Genomic DNA, 17616 nt, shown 5'->3' with positions numbered 1-17616 from the left:
ATTTTTATTATATAATTGATGTAACGAACCAGTCCAATCCATTCTACTCAGTAATAATTTACTGGTAATACTAATACAAATTATTTTAAAATAATAATATGTTCGAATAATTTACATGTAATACTAATATAAATTATTTTGCGATGCACACGGATAAAAATATATTGTTACAATGTCCCGCGTTCATCAAATTTGGTGTTAAATTTAAAATATAAAATGTTATTAGCTTAGTTGGTTAAAAAGTTATATTTGTTTTGGTTAGGTTGCGAGTTTGAAACATACCTATAACATTTTTAATTTTATTTTTAACCGTTTTAAGTTAATGGACGGGTCAACCTAGAATCCGACTCAAGTATTTATTTACTCTCACATATATATTCAAATTAACCACAGCTCTCGACACGGCAATCCAGACAATTTCAAAATTAAGCATCAATATATATATATATATATTATTTAGTTAAAAAGCTGAACTTATATTGTTACAACGTCCCGCGTTCATCAAATTTGGTGTTCAATTTAAAATATAAAATGTTATTAGTTTAGTTGGTTAAAGAGTTATACTTGTTTTTGTTTTTGTTAGGTTGCGATTTCGAAACATACCTATAATATTTTTAATTTTATTTTTAATCGTTTTAAGTTGATGGACGGGTCAACCCAGAATCCAACCCAAGTATCAATTTACTTTCATTGACACTTTTAAAATTAAGTATCATTATATATGTATATATATTGATTAGTTAATTAAAAAGTTAAACTTTTATTATTATAACGTATTGCGTTCATCAAATTTGTTATTGAATTTAAAATGTAAAAAAATGTTATTAGTCTAGTTGGTTAAAGAGTTGTACTTATTTTGTAAGGTTGCGAGTTCAAAACATAACCAAACACTCTCAAAATTAAACATTATATATATATATATATATATATTTAATTAATACAAATTATTTTAAAATAATAATCTGTTACGAAAATAATCGATTTAGAAATAAACAAACCATTTATTAAATTATGAAATACCTAAAATTCTCTCTACTCTATTAAGCTTCCTTCTTCATCGCATCCACTGTTTTCTTCCGATTACCAAATCAAGAACGTGTCTTGATCTTAACAGCGTTCTTGTTGGAAATTCGAGGCCGTCGCGATTTCTTGAAGAAGTTCGGGGTTGATGTTCGACGTTGAGTAGAGCCGTAGAGGTAACATGCCACCCTGTAACCGTGCTGGGGCGGTCACATCGACTACAGAGAAAATAACTCGCGACGACTGAATCAGCAGCTCACGCAGTATCTCGAGAAGGGATTAAAATCGAAAGAGAGGAGAGAGTGCAGGATTTGCCGAGCCACAACAAGGAGATGCGGAAGGTGACATGTCCCACTGCTTAAATTGGGTGTAATTTACTGTTTTGTACAATATGTTCCTAACCTAACCTCTTGAAGAACAGGCATAATAACCTTGGTCCAGCATTAATAGGGATTAGGGTACGTGCTCTATGTACTTTTTCTATTAAAGTTACCGAATTCCCTGTTTTTGATTCTTTCTTTCTGTTCCTGTTTGTGGCTCCAGTGGTTTATGCAATGCATCGAGTTGCCAGTGCAGGGAATACTAACTCGGTTCGCTCTAGAAAGGAGAAAAGGCTAACGTATGTGTTGAATGATGCTGATGACAAGAAGGTAATGCTTCTCAACATCCAACTAACCTCTTTTCCGTTCCAACTTCTCCACTCTTTCTTAGTCCCACAAACCTGTTCACTGAATTGGTTCTCTATTTAGATAATAGGAAGGCCAAAAGTAGGACCCTCTTTATGTCATAGTATTGCTGTGTTAGCTGTTTTCTTTAGTCTAATGCTATTCGTGGAGTGACGAATATATTATTGATAAATGGTTCCACAATAAACTAAATGATTTTACTTATTCTTAGGTTTGTCAATTATTTTCACTCAAATGGAGTTTCACCTACTTTGTTGGGATACTAATTTAAAACGCCTCACCAGATTGATTTCCAACAGTGCGATTTATTAGCTAATAAACTGATATTTGTATATAATTGTTTTTGGGATCTTTGATAATGTTTCAATTCAAACACAACGGTTAGTTAACTTAGTTAATTATAATCTTTTTAGATTTGGAAAGATGTTACAGAGATATGGATATTCCAACACAAAAACTATGCATAAAATGAGATCAGGGAAGGAATTTCTTGGGGTATTTTTTCATTTATTCTGTACATTGCAAGACTTCATATATGTTCACTGAGAAGTTTTATAACAATCATTGCTTTTGATATACTTTGCTAGCAAGAATCATGTCATCGGAGCGTTGCGTTCCCAAAGAAAAAAAGATTTCACAAATTTAATGCATCATCATTTTGCTTAGTGTGCATGTTTACTTAAATTTCAAGGAGTAAATGTTGAAATTTGTAAAAGTTAGAATTCTGCATTCAATTTTTTGTGGCACTGTAAGTCTCCTTTGGTTGATTATGGATACCTTCTCAGATTTGGTTTTTTCCCTTTCTGTTCTTCAGTGCAAAATCTGTGTTCCTTATTTATATGAGATTTCCAGCTCTACATTTTCTTCTACTAGCCATAATGTATCAATTCTACCAATCTTAATTCTGGAATACTTTGTTTTTGTAGCATTGTGCTGGTATAAATTGCTTAGCCGTGTTAAAGTCCCCAGTGACAGATGGAACTAATTACCTCTTCACTGGAAGCCGAGATGGTACATTGAAGAGATGGGAGTTGGCTGAAGATGGAGCTACATGCTCGGCTACGTTTGAGTCCCATGTTGATTGGGTAATCTTATGTTTGAATATCTATTTGGGATTCCTTTCATCAAGGTTTATCTATAAATATTCCAATGTCTTAAAATGTCTAGGGATCTTATCTTTGGATGTATGTGAGCATCTGTTCTCTTTGTTCCTCGCAATTTTCATTACTCACATCATTTGGGTGTTAGGCCTTGTTAATCTTTTGTTGTCAAAGTAATAGCAGTCCCCCCTTTCCAAAATGCTCAGAATGTCGCTATTCTCACCTTATCTGTGGTGGTAATTGTCTTTTTCCCTTTGCATACTTAGTATACTAACCTCAAGTAGGAATTCCTAGTCAATCTGCATAATCCTAGACAGGTCTGATATTTATTTTTGGACAAACTTTAAAATATGAAGTGCTATGGAAATATGTATCAAAATGAAGGTGAAATTCTAAATTGAGCGGGTCAAATGTTGTCCTTAGTAACATAGATCTTGGTCCTCTTTCAAATCTTGAAATTTGCAGGTAAATGACGCTGTCCTTGTTGGTGATAGTACCCTTATATCCTGTTCCTCTGATACTACCCTCAAGGTACTTGGTTAGATAAACTATAGTTTATTGCATTATGCGGCAATTATGGTTTAATTTTTCTACTTCAATGTTAACTAAATGGCTTGCAACAGGCATGGAATTGCTTATCTGATGGGATTTGTACCAGGACTCTTCGTCAGCACAGTGATTATGTCACTTGCCTAGGTGCAACACCAAAAAATGTATAGTCACCAATTATATATAGCCTTCTGGATATATTTGTATAACTTGGATGACAACTTCCTGATTCTCCACTTCTTCAATTTGAGTTCTCTATTCAAACTGATTAGGTAAATCTGCTTTGTGCATTAGTGTAGTCATTCTAATACTAGTACAAACTTATGTATCACAGAGTACTATTGTTGCATCTGGTGGCCTTTGTGGGGAGGTATTCATATGGGATATCGAAGCTTCACTTAGACCCATTTCTAAGTCAACTGATGCAGCTGAAGATGACCATGCAAATGGCTTCAGTTATCCAGGGAATTCACCATCATCTACTTCCAACAGTCTGCATTCTAATGGTTCAAGCAACAATATTTCCTTGAACCTAAATCCATCTCATGGATATGTCCCAATATCTGCCAAAGGTCATAAAGAATCTGTTTATGCGCTAACAATGAATGACAGTGGAAACCTTCTTGTGTCTGGAGGAACAGAGAAGGTATCTTCTAATGTTTGCTATAGTTCTTGTTTTTTGGTTGTTGAATTCATTAAACTGCTGAGATTTGACATTCTGAATCTCTCTGCATTTGGACTCTGAGAGGTGTATATCTTAATTTCATCCTACTCTTTAGGTTATCCGGGTCTGGGATCCCAGAACTGGTTCAAAAACCACGAAGCTCAGAGGGCATACTGATAATATCAGAGCGTTGCTCCTTGATCCTACAGGCAGGTTAGTGTTCAAGTATGGATATTTTGGGATTAATAAGAGTCGGACAAGGGTGACCAATCATTCTTAAAACCATTAGAAAAAACCAATCTTCCTAAGGCAAAGCCACTGGCGAAGAAGGGAGGAAAAACATTGTTCTGTACCTGTGTCCTTTGAACCACAAGATTCTTCAGTTATTATGGGTTCCAACTCCTTTGATTGTTATTTATCCTTTGTGTTACATTTTACATAGACTAATTGTCAGAAGAATCAATTAAAAAAGAACCAATCTTTACAGGTACAGTGCATGAAGACATTCAATTTGACCTTAATGTTGTTCAATCATGTTTGTTAGGCATCTTCAAAGATGTTATATGCATCTTGTCTTATGTTTGGAGGCTTTATTTGAATGAAATTCCTTTGACTTTCACCTGTGTTCTGTCTTGTCAACTGAAACATGCAACATTTCATCTGATACTTCTCTTTCTCACTCCTTCAAAGTTGTATAAGTAGCCCAAGAGGGGTAGATTTGAGAATTAATGTTGTTTAATTTGTTATATATGTTAGGCATCTTAGAAGATGTTATATGCATCTTGTTTTAAGTTTTAGAGGCTTTATGATAATGAAATTAATTTGAATTTCACTTGTGTTCTGTCTCGTCAACTGAAATTGCAACATTTTATCTGATACTTCTCTTTCTCACTCATTCATGGAAGTATACGTAGCCCAAGAGGGGTAAATTTGAGAATTAACATTGTTTAATCATGTTTGTTGTATCTGTGAGGCATCTTAGAAGATGTTATATGCATCTTGTCTTATGGCTTGTGGAGGCTTTATGATAATGAAATTCCTTTGAATTCCACTTGCAGTGTCTAGTCAACTCAAAATTGTAACATTTAATCTGATGCTTCTCTTTCTCACTCATTCAAGGTAGTATAAGTAGTCCAAGAGGTCATAAGGAAATCATTTATCTTTCTCACTCATTCAAGGTAGTATAAGTAGTCCAAGAGGTCATAACATAAGGAAATCATTTATCTGACCTGACAACTCACAACAAATTCAAAAACTCAAGATCATTGTTGGAGACCCAATTTACCATGTGCAATAGATAAGCATCCCTTTAATTTGCATGTTGGTTTCTTCAAGCCTTGTAAAGCCTGTCATTCACATCCTTTCCAAAAGATCCTAGCACAGAACGAAAAGGGTGCGACCTTTCCGTTCTTGATTAATTTGTTCACTAATTTTCCTAATATTCCAACAGACACAAAAGAAACAAACTGCATCACTTTCTGTTGTTGTAACTTGTTCACCTTCTTTCAAAGGACATGATGTTCTTGTGATACATGTCTTCTTTTACCTTAATAAGGATTTGACAGTAATTGAGTTGAAAGTTGAGGAAAGTGTAGAATTAACTCTATCTTTCTTGGAAGTTGGTGCAATTACTTGCACTCAACATGTTGCTTTGCTTGCACTCTACACATTACTTGTTGTCAGTCATTGCTTTTATTATACTCAAAGTCCTTTATATATCACACATCTCTAATGTAAAATACAAGTCATATTTGAGTAAAATATTCACTCTTCACTCTCAAAAGCTCAATTCTCTACATGGTATCAGAGCAATATTGAGCTTTAAAAATTTCAATCTTTCTTCTCGATCGGCTATCTCCTATCATGGCTGGCCAAAATTCTTCTTCATCCACCATCCCTTCTGTGGATTATTCTCCTATCTTCGTCTTTAGATTTAACGGCGACAACTACCTCGAATGGGCAAGCTCCGTCGAAATGAACATTCGAGGCTTCTATTCACAAGTAAAGACGCCGGGGACATTACCGACAGAAAATCCACCTCTGGATATTGTTCATTTGTATGGGGCAACCTCGTCACATGGAGAAGCAAGAAATAATCTGTTGTCGCTCGGAGTAGTGCTGAAGCTGAGTATCGTTCTCTTGCACTCGGAATTTGTGAAGGAATTTGGATACGCCACATCCTTGAAGAGTTAGGATTGCCTCCAGATGGACCTATTCAAATGATGTGTGACAACCAAGCTGCAATCAGTATTGCAAAGAATCCGGTTCATCATGATAAAACCAAACACATTGAAATTGATCGTCACTTTATTTCAGAGAACGTCAATAAAGGGTCTATTGCACCCCTCTACGTTACATCACGCAATCAGGTGCCTGGCATACTCACCAAAACTCTTCCCAAGCCGAATTTCGAAGAACTATGTGGCAAGTTGGGCACGTTCAACATCTACTACCCAACTTGAGGGGAGTGTAGAATTAACTCTATCTTTCTTAGAAGTTGGTGCAATTACTTGCACTCAACATGTTGCTTTGCTTACACTCTACACATTACTTGTTGTCAGTTATTGCTTTTATTACACTCAAAGTCCTTTATATATCACACATCTCTAATGTAAAATACAAGTCATATTTGAATAAAATATTCACTCTTCTCTCTCAAAAGCTGAGTTAATATCTCTAATTTAGTTGCTGTTGCAAATTATATGGCTGCAGGTATTGCTTATCAGGATCTTCAGATTCTATGATCAGGTAGAACTCACTAATTTTGAAGAACAATTTTTCATATTCAGTTCTATTGTTTATCATTCATTGTACAATCGTCTACTTATCTGCCTTTGTATCCCATTTCTTAATGACTGACTCCTCAATTTAAATTGAAGAAACGTTTCTCCGCAATATTATCTGTATTTTATGTGTTTTCTGAAGTAGGATAAAGGCTGATAAACCCATATACCATTTATTTTGTTATGTGAATTAGTTATATATATGTGTGTGCGTGTGTGTACATGTGTTGGTGGATAACAAAGATTGTATTTATGGGCTTTTGGCATAATCTCCATTACTTAACTTACACAGCATCATCTAGGTTTACCCTCATAAATGAGGTTGCAACATGAAGATGTTTCAATCCAAATGGCTATTTCTACATGTGGAAAATAGAGTGTTATAATATCTATATGAGTAGCATCATGCTGTTCTGAGTAAGGGCGACACTGTCTTAAAGTTCTTATCTTTTAACTACTGCAAATGTCACCATTCTAGCTTTTCCTGCTATTTCTAATTACACATTGTTATTCGAGATATGCATATGATGATGAAGATATGAAGTGTTTCGATGTTCCCAACTTATGAATTCTTATACTTATTTATAGACTATGGGATCTAGGTCAGCAACGCTGTGTGCACTCTTATGCCGTGCATACAGATTCTGTTTGGGCACTCGCCAGCACACCTACGTTCAGTCATGTGTATAGTGGTGGGAGAGACAGTACTGTAAGTCGATATCTTTAAATTACTTGGTGTTCTGTATTTAGGTTTCTACTGTCCTTTTGTCCAGCTGTTTGTGTTTGTTTCTGTGATACCTTTTATTTATATTTATCTCATTACTCTTTATACTCAGATGTATTTAACAGATTTGTCTACAAGAGAAAGCATGTTACTTTGTACCAAAGAGCACCCTATTTTAAAGTTGGCATTGCATGATGATGATATATGGGTTGCGACCTCAGATTCTTCTGTAGATAGATGGCCAGTTGAGGGTGGAAACCCTCAGAAAGTTTTTCAAAGAGGTTGCTCTTTTCTTGCTGGGAATTTGTCATTTTCACGGGCAAGAGCCTCCATAGACGGATCTACACTAGTGAGTAATGATCTCATCTTTGTTTTATGCATTCTTCTGCAGCTTGGTTTAAGGGATTTGTCTGGTGCCAGTATATGTTTTCTCTTTTTGATTTCTAAAGTTAGTGGCAAACATTTCTCAATTTTTTTGCTTGAATACCAGAGAATTCTACACAAGATGAACTTCAAACTAATCAACACCAATTTCTCGGATGGACTTGTGTTCTTTCTGAGAACTCTATATAGTTCAAGCACGTGTGTTCTCTCTTAGAATGCTGTAGTGTGTATGATGCCCCTACTCTATTTATACACCATAGGGAGATAGATAGCCTTACAACAATAGGAAACACAGACAAGAAGACTAAAATGTAATTACAACAATTATAACATGACGAATCAATACCAAGTCTTCCACTCCTCTTGTCTTCAATAAAGATATAAAGCATCATCTTCAACAAATCATATTGTAAAATTTATTTTGTAATTGGACTGGTTATACATTTCCTTTAATCCTTAAAACCTTTTTAGCTTCTCTTCATCTTGCACTTTTTATTTGATGTATTATTCACTCGGAAAAGGTAAGAAGAAGCCTCTGTTATCTACCTACCTACCTTCGAAATTTGACATTCATTAATTACATTCTGACTTTCTTGGGTATTTATAGTATTTTGGAAAATGTTGGAACAATTATTTAAAGAACTTTTTTTTTGCTAGTATTTGGTTTCACCTTCTACAGAGCTGGCATTTGGATTCATGTAGCAAATATTGTTTCTTTTGGTTTTCTGGAATGTATGGAGTTATTTGTTCTTAAGGAAATCTTTTATATTTGAGAGCATCCCCTCTTCATCAATGAAATTGCCTTACCTGAGCAGCTTTCATTTGTTTTAATGCCTACGCCAGCGTTATTTATCGCTGTCAATTTATGAATGTACAATTCTTTATTACTTTAAGTACTGATGTTAGTTATTTAATTTGCAGGTTCCTGTTTATAAAAATCCCTCATATACCATTCATGGAGCACCAGCAATTATTCATTCTGTTATTTTAAATAATAGAAGGCATGTCCTCACTAAGGTAGTTTTCTTTTGACAGTTTCACACAAAAGTTCCTAGGAACATCACTTCTTTCTAGTCGAAGACTTGCAGAATTTGATCTTTTACTCTATTGTGGTCTTTGGTAGGATACAGCTGACTCTGTTAAGTTGTGGGAGTTGACTAGAGGCATCGTAGTAGAAGATTATGGCAAGGTTAGCAGCTTAATATTTTCTTACCTGATTTTTTTCTTTTTTCTCAACATTGGTGTAGTTCAGTTCCAAGTCGTGTTCTATCTGTTGATTCTATTTCAGGTGTCCTTTGAGGAAAAGAAGGAAGAGTTATTTGAAATGGTATAGGTGTTCTTAGATATATTTTTGAATGTATTTTCCTCTTGAATTTTTGCCATGTATTTGTTTCTGCAATTTCCATCTCATATTGATGGGTTTTCAGGTAAGCATTCCTGCATGGTTCACTGTTGATTCCAGACTCGGATGCTTGTCCATCCACTTGGATAGCCCCCAGTGCTTTACTGCAGAGATGTATTCATCTGACCTTAAGATTGCTGAAAAACCTGAGGATGATAAGGTTTATATTCCCTCTCCTTTAAGTTCATTCATAACCTCCACAGTGCAACCCTTATCATTATGAAAATTCTTCAGCATTACAATTCTACTGTCTTTTCCATCTATTCTGAAATGCATGTATCCTTTAGGGAAAATATTTAACACTGAGATATTATGAGTAGATTTAGAAATATACTCATTGATTTACAGTTTGAACTCATAAAACTAACATTCTCATTTGGATTCTCTATGACGAAATGTTATTCCATTTTGCAGGTAAATTTGGCACGGGAAACACTTAAAGGGCTTTTGGAAAATTGGTTATCCAAAAGAAGGAAGAAGTTTGGATCCCAAGCTTCAGCCAATGGAGAAGTTCCATTGTCCAAGGATATCTCTGCTAAAAGTCCTACACTTTCCAGAACAGAGGTAGAAAATGACTTGTTTGTCTACCCTCCCTTTGAATTCTCTGCAGCCTGTCCTCCTTCCATCATTACTGAGGGCTCTCAAAGTGGTCTATGGCGAAAGAAAGTCACTGAGTTAGATGGGACTGAAGATGAAAAATACTTCCCCATGTGGTGCCTTGACTGTCTTCTGAATAATCAGTACCCACCAAGGGAGAACACCAAGTAATAGTCCTAGCACTGGTCCATTCAATTTTACACAGGACTAGAATATCTTTATTTCGCTACTGACTTGGTATCTGGAACAGGAAATTTCATAGTATGCAATGTCAGTTTCAACTTTATTCTGTTAATTCTGTCATAATGTCAAAATGTTTTATCCGGAAATATATGAGTTGCGTAATTACAGTAGAGGTTAGGACCATTTATTTATATGCCTACAATTTAGTATGACTATCTAAACCTAATGGATTAAGATGAAGCAGAGGAGTACTTGCTAAGTGATTCGATTGAAATAGCAGTTGTATTAAAGATCATCAAGATCCAAAACTCTAAGATGGACAAGAAGCATTGGAAGAAAAGGAGAATTGAATCAGCAGTTATCACATATATGGTCCAAGCTTACACATCAGTGATCAAAAGGACAAGCAGCAGGAGACTATAAAAAAAGTCTTAGTTATGCTTCAAGAAATGCATTTACAAATGTTCTTTGATAAGCAAGTTGCATGAAAAAAAGACACTAGGAGTATAACATAAAAACAAATATTTATATTTTTTTTAAATGTGGGTATTTATTATTTTGGTTGATGATGTGATTGACGAGTAGATTGTTGAGTGGAAACGAGTATTTTCTTGAAGAGTTAAAGTCCCTTATTTGGTAGTGGCGGGGTGGAATCAAGGTCGGAAATTGTAGCCCCTTACAAGTGCTCAAGATTCAGCTTGAACCATTGCAAAAGGGCTGAGAAGTTCAGGACCAAAACATGCCGAGATCTTTACAAGCAGCAACTGGATTACCTTGGGCATATTATCAGCAAGGATGTTGTTTCGGTGGACCCAGATAAGGTATTGGAAAACCAATTTTAATTGGGACACATGTGAAATGTACAAGCTTCATCAATCATCCACTCAGGGTCGGAAGAGGACAACCTCTAGTTCCTGCTCCTCTTTCTTCGCTTCAGGGACGGAGTTTGAAATTAAACATAAAACAACGGCCTTAGATTCCTGACAATAGGGCTGAGTTTTCTTAAATTGGTAGGAATATTATCAAAATTTATAGTGAGATCTTGAGATGGTAGTTTTGTGAATGGAGAAGACCGCATGGAAGAGCAGTGGCTACTTTGTGGCTTGAATCTGGATTATTGAAGTCCTCGTTGCTTCACTTACTGGGAAAGGTTCATCTTCAATTTTGTTTGGTTGACCAAGTTTGAGTTAAAAGAAATTCTTAACTGACCATTCAGTTTGTTATTTTAACCTAGAATAATTTAATGCATGGGTATCTATGTAGACCTATTGTAATATAATGGTCTGATGTTGTTTTCTTTTAAAAGGATTTAGTACTTGCAAAATTGTTTTTGTTTCTGTCAAATTTATGTGTTAATTCTTGTCCTTACAGATGTGGATTTTACCTACACCCATATGAGGGTTCAACTCTGCAAGTATTGACTCAAGGGAAACTGAGTGCGCCTCGTATATTAAAAATTCACAAAGTAAGCTTTTGTGTAAATCATCTTAATTATTAGTGTTGGAGCAATTACTGTGAGATTCTGTAATCCCTTTTATGCAATTAGGAATTTCCTTTTACCTCAGTTTGAGTCTTGAATTGGATTCTAAATTAATATATTGTACCCTAGAATTGTCTGACTTCAAGTATGCATCTCATATAGTTAAAATTGTTTTAAAATGAACAATTCTGAGGACTTTGAAGATCGGAGAATTTTCTCACATTTACAACCGCTAATCTATTATAAAGAAACAATTTGAACCACTTTTAGTTCAATAGGAGTCCAAACATGATCTTGTATGGATAGATGAGATCCACATCGAGATGAGAAGTCTTACAAAACATCTTTAAGGGTATGATGGAATTTTAACTGGTTCATCTTTTGGTCTAAGAAGCTACCAAGAGACTTGTTTATTATGGAATTGCGCTGGTTTCCAAAATGGTTGGCCATGAATAAAATTTTCCATGGTTGATTAGCTTTGAGAGGCCTTAGTTCTTACTTTGTTTACTTTTCTTCTGAAGAATTTCTCTTACGGAAAACTTTTACTATCTGTAAGCCACATAAAATCTTTTAATTTATCGCTATCAGAACATTTTATGTTTGATTATTTTAAGGTTTATCTGATTTTTTTAAAACTTAGTGCAAAATAGATGAAACGGATCATCACGAATTGTGAAGAGATTTAATCTGATTTATGGTTGAATGATTTATTTGTATATGAGCAGATGGATAACAATTATCATTTAAATGATGACAATTAGATCCTCTTGTATACATTCATCTTGCATTCACTTGAAACTGTTGATGTGATGAAGTGTAACTATAGATATGCTGAAATAATCTGTTTCTTTTTAATTTAGGTTATTAATTATGTTGTGGAGAAGATGGTTCTTGACAAACCGGATAGTTTGAATGCTGAAAGTTTGTCACCCGGATTTCGTGGTGGTCAGTTACAGCCTCCAGCTGGGAACGATATATTTGCAAGAACTGGAGTGAAGCCTTGGCAAAAGCTGAAGCCGTCTATAGAAATTTTATGTAATAATCAAGTAAGTGAACAATTGATTAAATTTTTAGTTCGCCTTTAAATGTTCAATAAAAAAAATAGGTTATTAGAAAGTAGGCACCAATGACTGTCATCACTGTTCTGAGTAATGACTTAGGCTAAGGTTGTGTTTGGACATGTATAATTGGAAAAATTATAATTCCAACTTGTTAAGAATGAGAATTGAATTATATTTCTATTATTATGTTCGGGAAACATGTATTTTAGAAAGAAAAAAAAGGTCAATAATTGAGATCAAGAAGCTGTTGAAGCTGAGTACTGGTACTTAAGAACTTAAAGGAGTTAATCAAGAACTGGCGGAGGGAAGTAGTTTGGGCCATTTTTAAATTGAGGAAGCAAAATAAGCAACGCAAGTTCAATAAACAAAATAAAACTTGTACAAGTATCTTTAGACTAGACAATAAGTTTTTTAGGATATAAATCTGATGTCATAAATAATTATCTTTTGGGTTTATTATTTTCTTTTCTTCATCTAATATTTAATATTTTTCACAGTATTGAACGTTATTTAATTCTTTAAAAATTTGAGACTCCGAGGACTGGTGTTATTAATTTATCCGTGTCTGTTGATAAGTCTATAGATTGAACATGTAAATGTTCTTATTTCACTTGCTTCACCAGGTTTTATCAATAGATATGAGCTTAGAAACAGTCCGGGCTTATGTGTGGAAAAAATCTGATGATGTTGTCCTCAACTACAGACTGGTTCAAGACAAGTGATTTTTCCATTCATCAAGAGGTCAGAACTCGTACTTTTCACTTTTTTTAGCTGGTGTATTTTAGCTTTAAGAAATGTAACTCTCAGGCATTAGTAGCACAAATGATGACATTTTTCTCTTTCCTAGAACGGAAGAAAAATCCATTAAATTCTCTAAGGCTTTGTTAAATGAACTATACAGTTGTTAGAACTTTTTTTAAGGAAACAACAGCTCGGGTTGAAGCTCTGTCTTACTCCCACTGCTCCTGATTTGGGAAGGGTAGAACTGCAGGGAGATATAAACTGTCACTTGCTTTTACGCAAAAAAAAAAACCTCTCAAAAGGCCTATTTGTGATCACATTTTATGTTCATCATTTGTTATTTTCTCCCAAAATTACATTGATCTAGTAAATAATTTGGATCATGATCCAAAGAATAATTTTTATACAAAGTGAAGCTAAGAATCATACAATAATTTGGATCATGATATGGAATATAATATTTATACTAAATGAAGTAAAAAATCACACTATAATGTTGGATCATGACTGAAAACAATCTTATACCAAACTTTAAAAAAAAACACTTTCAGTTATAACTTTGTAATGGAATTGTGATTTTGACAACCAGTTTCCAATAGGTTCCTTATATTCGACATGTCGACAACTAAGAAAAGTACTAAGAGAAACAGAAGAAATAAACTACAAACTAATCTTGGCCTTTAGCTGTAGATAATTTATGCAGAAATGCTTATCGCAATCAAGTAGTCCTAGAAGTGTTAGATCAGGGGAGTGTTCAAGATCATGTTCTTCATTCTTATGTGTGAGACTATAATGAGTACCAGCCTAGAGATCTAGGATTTATAGAAGAAATATAGTTGAGACACCTAAGTCTTTGAGAGGGATAAAATCTAGATTCAAAAGTATTCATTCATTTCTCTTCTAATAATGATTACTATACTATTTATAAGCTACTAAACTACTAACTTACTCTTTTAACTATCATACTACCTCCTACTACCCTTGTACAACTTCTAATATATCCCACTATTACCGATACAGAGAAAAGAAGTTCGTCACAATATTCGGAACATGACACCTAAGAATGTGGTCCTTAACATAATACCACTTCATATGACATAAACCAATTCTTACCATGAATTCTTAGAAACCATCGACGACTTAGGTGAAATTTATGGTTCAAGACAAGACATATATGTTAAAACAAAGTGCATATTAATATTCTCATGAAGTTTATTTATGTTAGTTTTGCTACCTTTTCAATTTTGCCCGAATTTTGATAAAGATCCTCAAACTTGCAAAATCTAAATGAATTGCCCCTGATTTAATCCCCATGTAGACAAAATATTCCATCAAACTCCCATATGCATTCTACCTACCTTGTCCATGATTTTGCAGATGAAAGCATTTTTCAGCATAAGATGGAATTAGATTTAAGTTGGGGAAAATTAACGTTTATAATTACTGCACCTGGTTACTTTGTAAGGAATGCAATTAGGTTTTAGGCCGGGCCTTTTTTTATTTTTTAGAAGTTTGAAAGATTATTTTTTTCTGGTCGTTGGGATTATTCACATTTGGATCCAATGTACAGGTCTTTTTGCCTTCTGCATTTTTCTTGCGATATTACCTATTAAAAAGATTTTTTTGCTGGTCTGACCATTCTTGTGATGATTTGACTACAACATTCCTGTTTACATGACAAAATTATGGGGAATTTGTTTGTTGCAGATTGAATGGTATATATAAAACGTAGGTATCCATCCTGGATAGTCTATGACAATAGACTTAGACTAAGAGGCTTATTACTACCTTGAGATCTTAGGTTCGATTATAGAAGTACCAGATTGAAGTGCGGGAAAAGTTGGCCGAAACATTCTGGTTACAAAATGTATCAACATTTATAAAATTATTATAAATTTAATTGCATATTTATGTTTTTTATATGTAGGAACTAGGAAGTGCAAGTATGTACATGTTAGAGTTCAAATTTTAGGGCTTAAACAATCCAATAAAAAGGTGTGAGAAACCAGAAAATCGTTAAGAGAAGTAAGAACCTTTCGTAATTTCTTTCAATAATCCAAATGAAACATAAACTTCCTTTATATGATAGGGCAATCCTAATAATAGTTAATTATAATGCTATTGATAGTTATCCTAACCAATCCAATTAAAATAAATAATAATAAATAAAATAAACTAAGACTATTAATTTGACGGACAAGTGACGGTATGATTGGTCCGGACCCTAATCCCCGATCTCCATCAGTATCACTTGTGCAAAAAAAATGATGAGATGGGTGGAGTTGCTACTACTTATGTCATTCACTATAATATTGATAAGATTGTTGTTTCTAACATTGATGCATTCCTCCTTTGAATTGATTTTGCAGTAGCAGTTGCTGCTATTATTTAGTTATTTATAGCTGACCTTTTGCCATTGCACAGAAACGAAGGTGTGTGAGAAGTGAATGTGGCCCACTTGAAGAAAAGAAACAAAGTATCTGAATAGAAGCTCATTTTTCTCCATTTGTCTTCATTCTCAAGTTTGCCAATAATTTTATGCTGCTACTCCAAACATTGGTCTGAGTTTTATTTTTTTTATTTTTTGGGTCTTGAGCTTGAGATTCAATGCAAATTAGCTCTAAAAGAGATCATATTTGCCACACACACACAGCTTGAGCTGGGGAAATTGTACTGTGTGCATATTTATAACAAACCAATTTACTTTTATTTTCTTGGAAATAATGCCTCTTGTATTTTCTTGAATATGTATTTGCATATATTTTATCTCCTGCTTTGTTTTTTTCCAAATGAATTAAAGATCACTACCAGTATGAATTTATTTTTCAACAAATTTGGTGAATTGTAATAAATGTCTTCTTATGTGTATGCTTTGTAATATATTTAATTTATATTAAAAAAAAAAGAAAGAAAATTGGGTCCAATTGAAAACACTCTGCAGGTTTAGAGTAGAAAATGTATTTTTTTTTAAAGGTTGGGTATATTAAGTTCCAGCATTAAAAGTGATTTTTATTTGGATCTAGATTACTTGCCTCTTGTTGACTATTGATCTTGATAAGGTTCGAGGTGTCTACCAATCTTGCCTTGTTTTTGTCTTAGGGTTGAGTTAATATATGAAAATGAGGTTTTGAGTTTTTATTTATTTTCTAATTTAGACATAAATTTCTTATTATTTATTTACTTACAATTTTTATTCAATTAAGATGATCCGGTATTTTGTTACGTTCCCCCCAAATAAAATCAGCTATAAATATTGTTGTGTGGTTTATGTTTTCTATTCTAAAATCTTTGTTTTGATTTATTTTTATGTTATTCATAAAATTGATTTTGGTTAATTCTCTATAGTTGTTCTAACTGTTGTAATTGAATATTCTCGCTAGCCGATACAATATTTGTTTGAAGAGTGAAAGATCTATTGATCACATTTTTCTTCATTGTGAACCTCATTCAATCCAATGGGATACACCATCAAAAGTCGATGATTTTGGGTCAAATTGATTAAATTGTGTTATAGTAACAAAATCGTGGATTATTGAAAACTAATTTCTCTCATCATGTGGTGGACAATTTGGAAAGAAAAAAATAAAAGAGTTTTTGAAGGGAAAAATTATGGATACGAACGTCTCAAAAAATTTATGTTACACACGTTTGCCTCAATCCGAAAAGAGGAGCTAGTAGGGATGAGAATTTTTCGATCTTATTGGCATTTAAATTTTTTATGTTATTTTCTTATTTATTGTTTTGTTTTTTCCTTTCCTTGTAATGTTTGAACGCATTTTACGTTCTTTTTAATAAAAATTGAACTTTTTCAAATGCTATCATTCACTTTACTGGTGAGCAGTTCTTTAGGGTGGACAGGACTAATGATGCAACTAAATTGGACGTTGTTCTCATTCACTTTATAGGTGAAGCAAGATTGTGGTATGCGTCTTATCTTCAGCAACACAGCCATAGAGAAGTCATGACATGTGAGGTGTTGAAGAGAGACATCTTCTGCAGTTCGGGCCTTCCATACATGACACCCTCATGAGGAAATTGATGAACCTGAAACAGGTCAGTTCTGTTCAAATATACAATTTTCAATACATGTCAATTTCCCAAAAATTGTATAGTATGTCAATGGAGTATGTTATAGACTACTACCTGTCTGGGTTGAGGGAGGAAATCGCTAATTGTATCAGACTACAATTTCCCGGATCCTTAAATGAAGCCATATCGATGACCAAGGTCCAAGAAGCGACA

General features: G+C 34.0%; 1 protein-coding gene across 1 annotated transcript; it reads left to right on the top strand.

The window, feature by feature from the left end:
• Nucleotides 1–1568: 1568 nt before the first annotated feature.
• LOC124917322 (WD repeat-containing protein 48-like) lies at nucleotides 1569–16165 on the top strand. Its single transcript, XM_047457777.1, has 18 exons — nucleotides 1569–1670; nucleotides 2633–2791; nucleotides 3272–3337; nucleotides 3430–3519; nucleotides 3690–4001; nucleotides 4135–4232; nucleotides 6732–6767; nucleotides 7391–7511; nucleotides 7639–7875; nucleotides 8832–8927; nucleotides 9034–9099; nucleotides 9199–9237; nucleotides 9338–9472; nucleotides 9727–10076; nucleotides 11464–11557; nucleotides 12433–12618; nucleotides 13257–13374; nucleotides 15799–16165. Exons 1-17 carry the CDS (start codon nucleotides 1575–1577, stop codon nucleotides 13353–13355), a joined length of 2280 nt encoding a protein of 759 aa, XP_047313733.1. The 5' UTR covers nucleotides 1569–1574; the 3' UTR covers nucleotides 13356–13374; nucleotides 15799–16165.
• The last annotated feature ends 1451 nt before the right edge of the window (nucleotides 16166–17616 follow it).

Source organism: Impatiens glandulifera, unplaced genomic scaffold (genome assembly GCF_907164915.1).
Source record: "Impatiens glandulifera unplaced genomic scaffold, dImpGla2.1, whole genome shotgun sequence".
Lineage (NCBI taxonomy): Eukaryota > Viridiplantae > Streptophyta > Magnoliopsida > Ericales > Balsaminaceae > Impatiens > Impatiens glandulifera.
The sequence above is the reverse complement of the archived record's forward strand: the minus strand, read 5'-3'. Positions and strand labels throughout refer to the sequence as shown.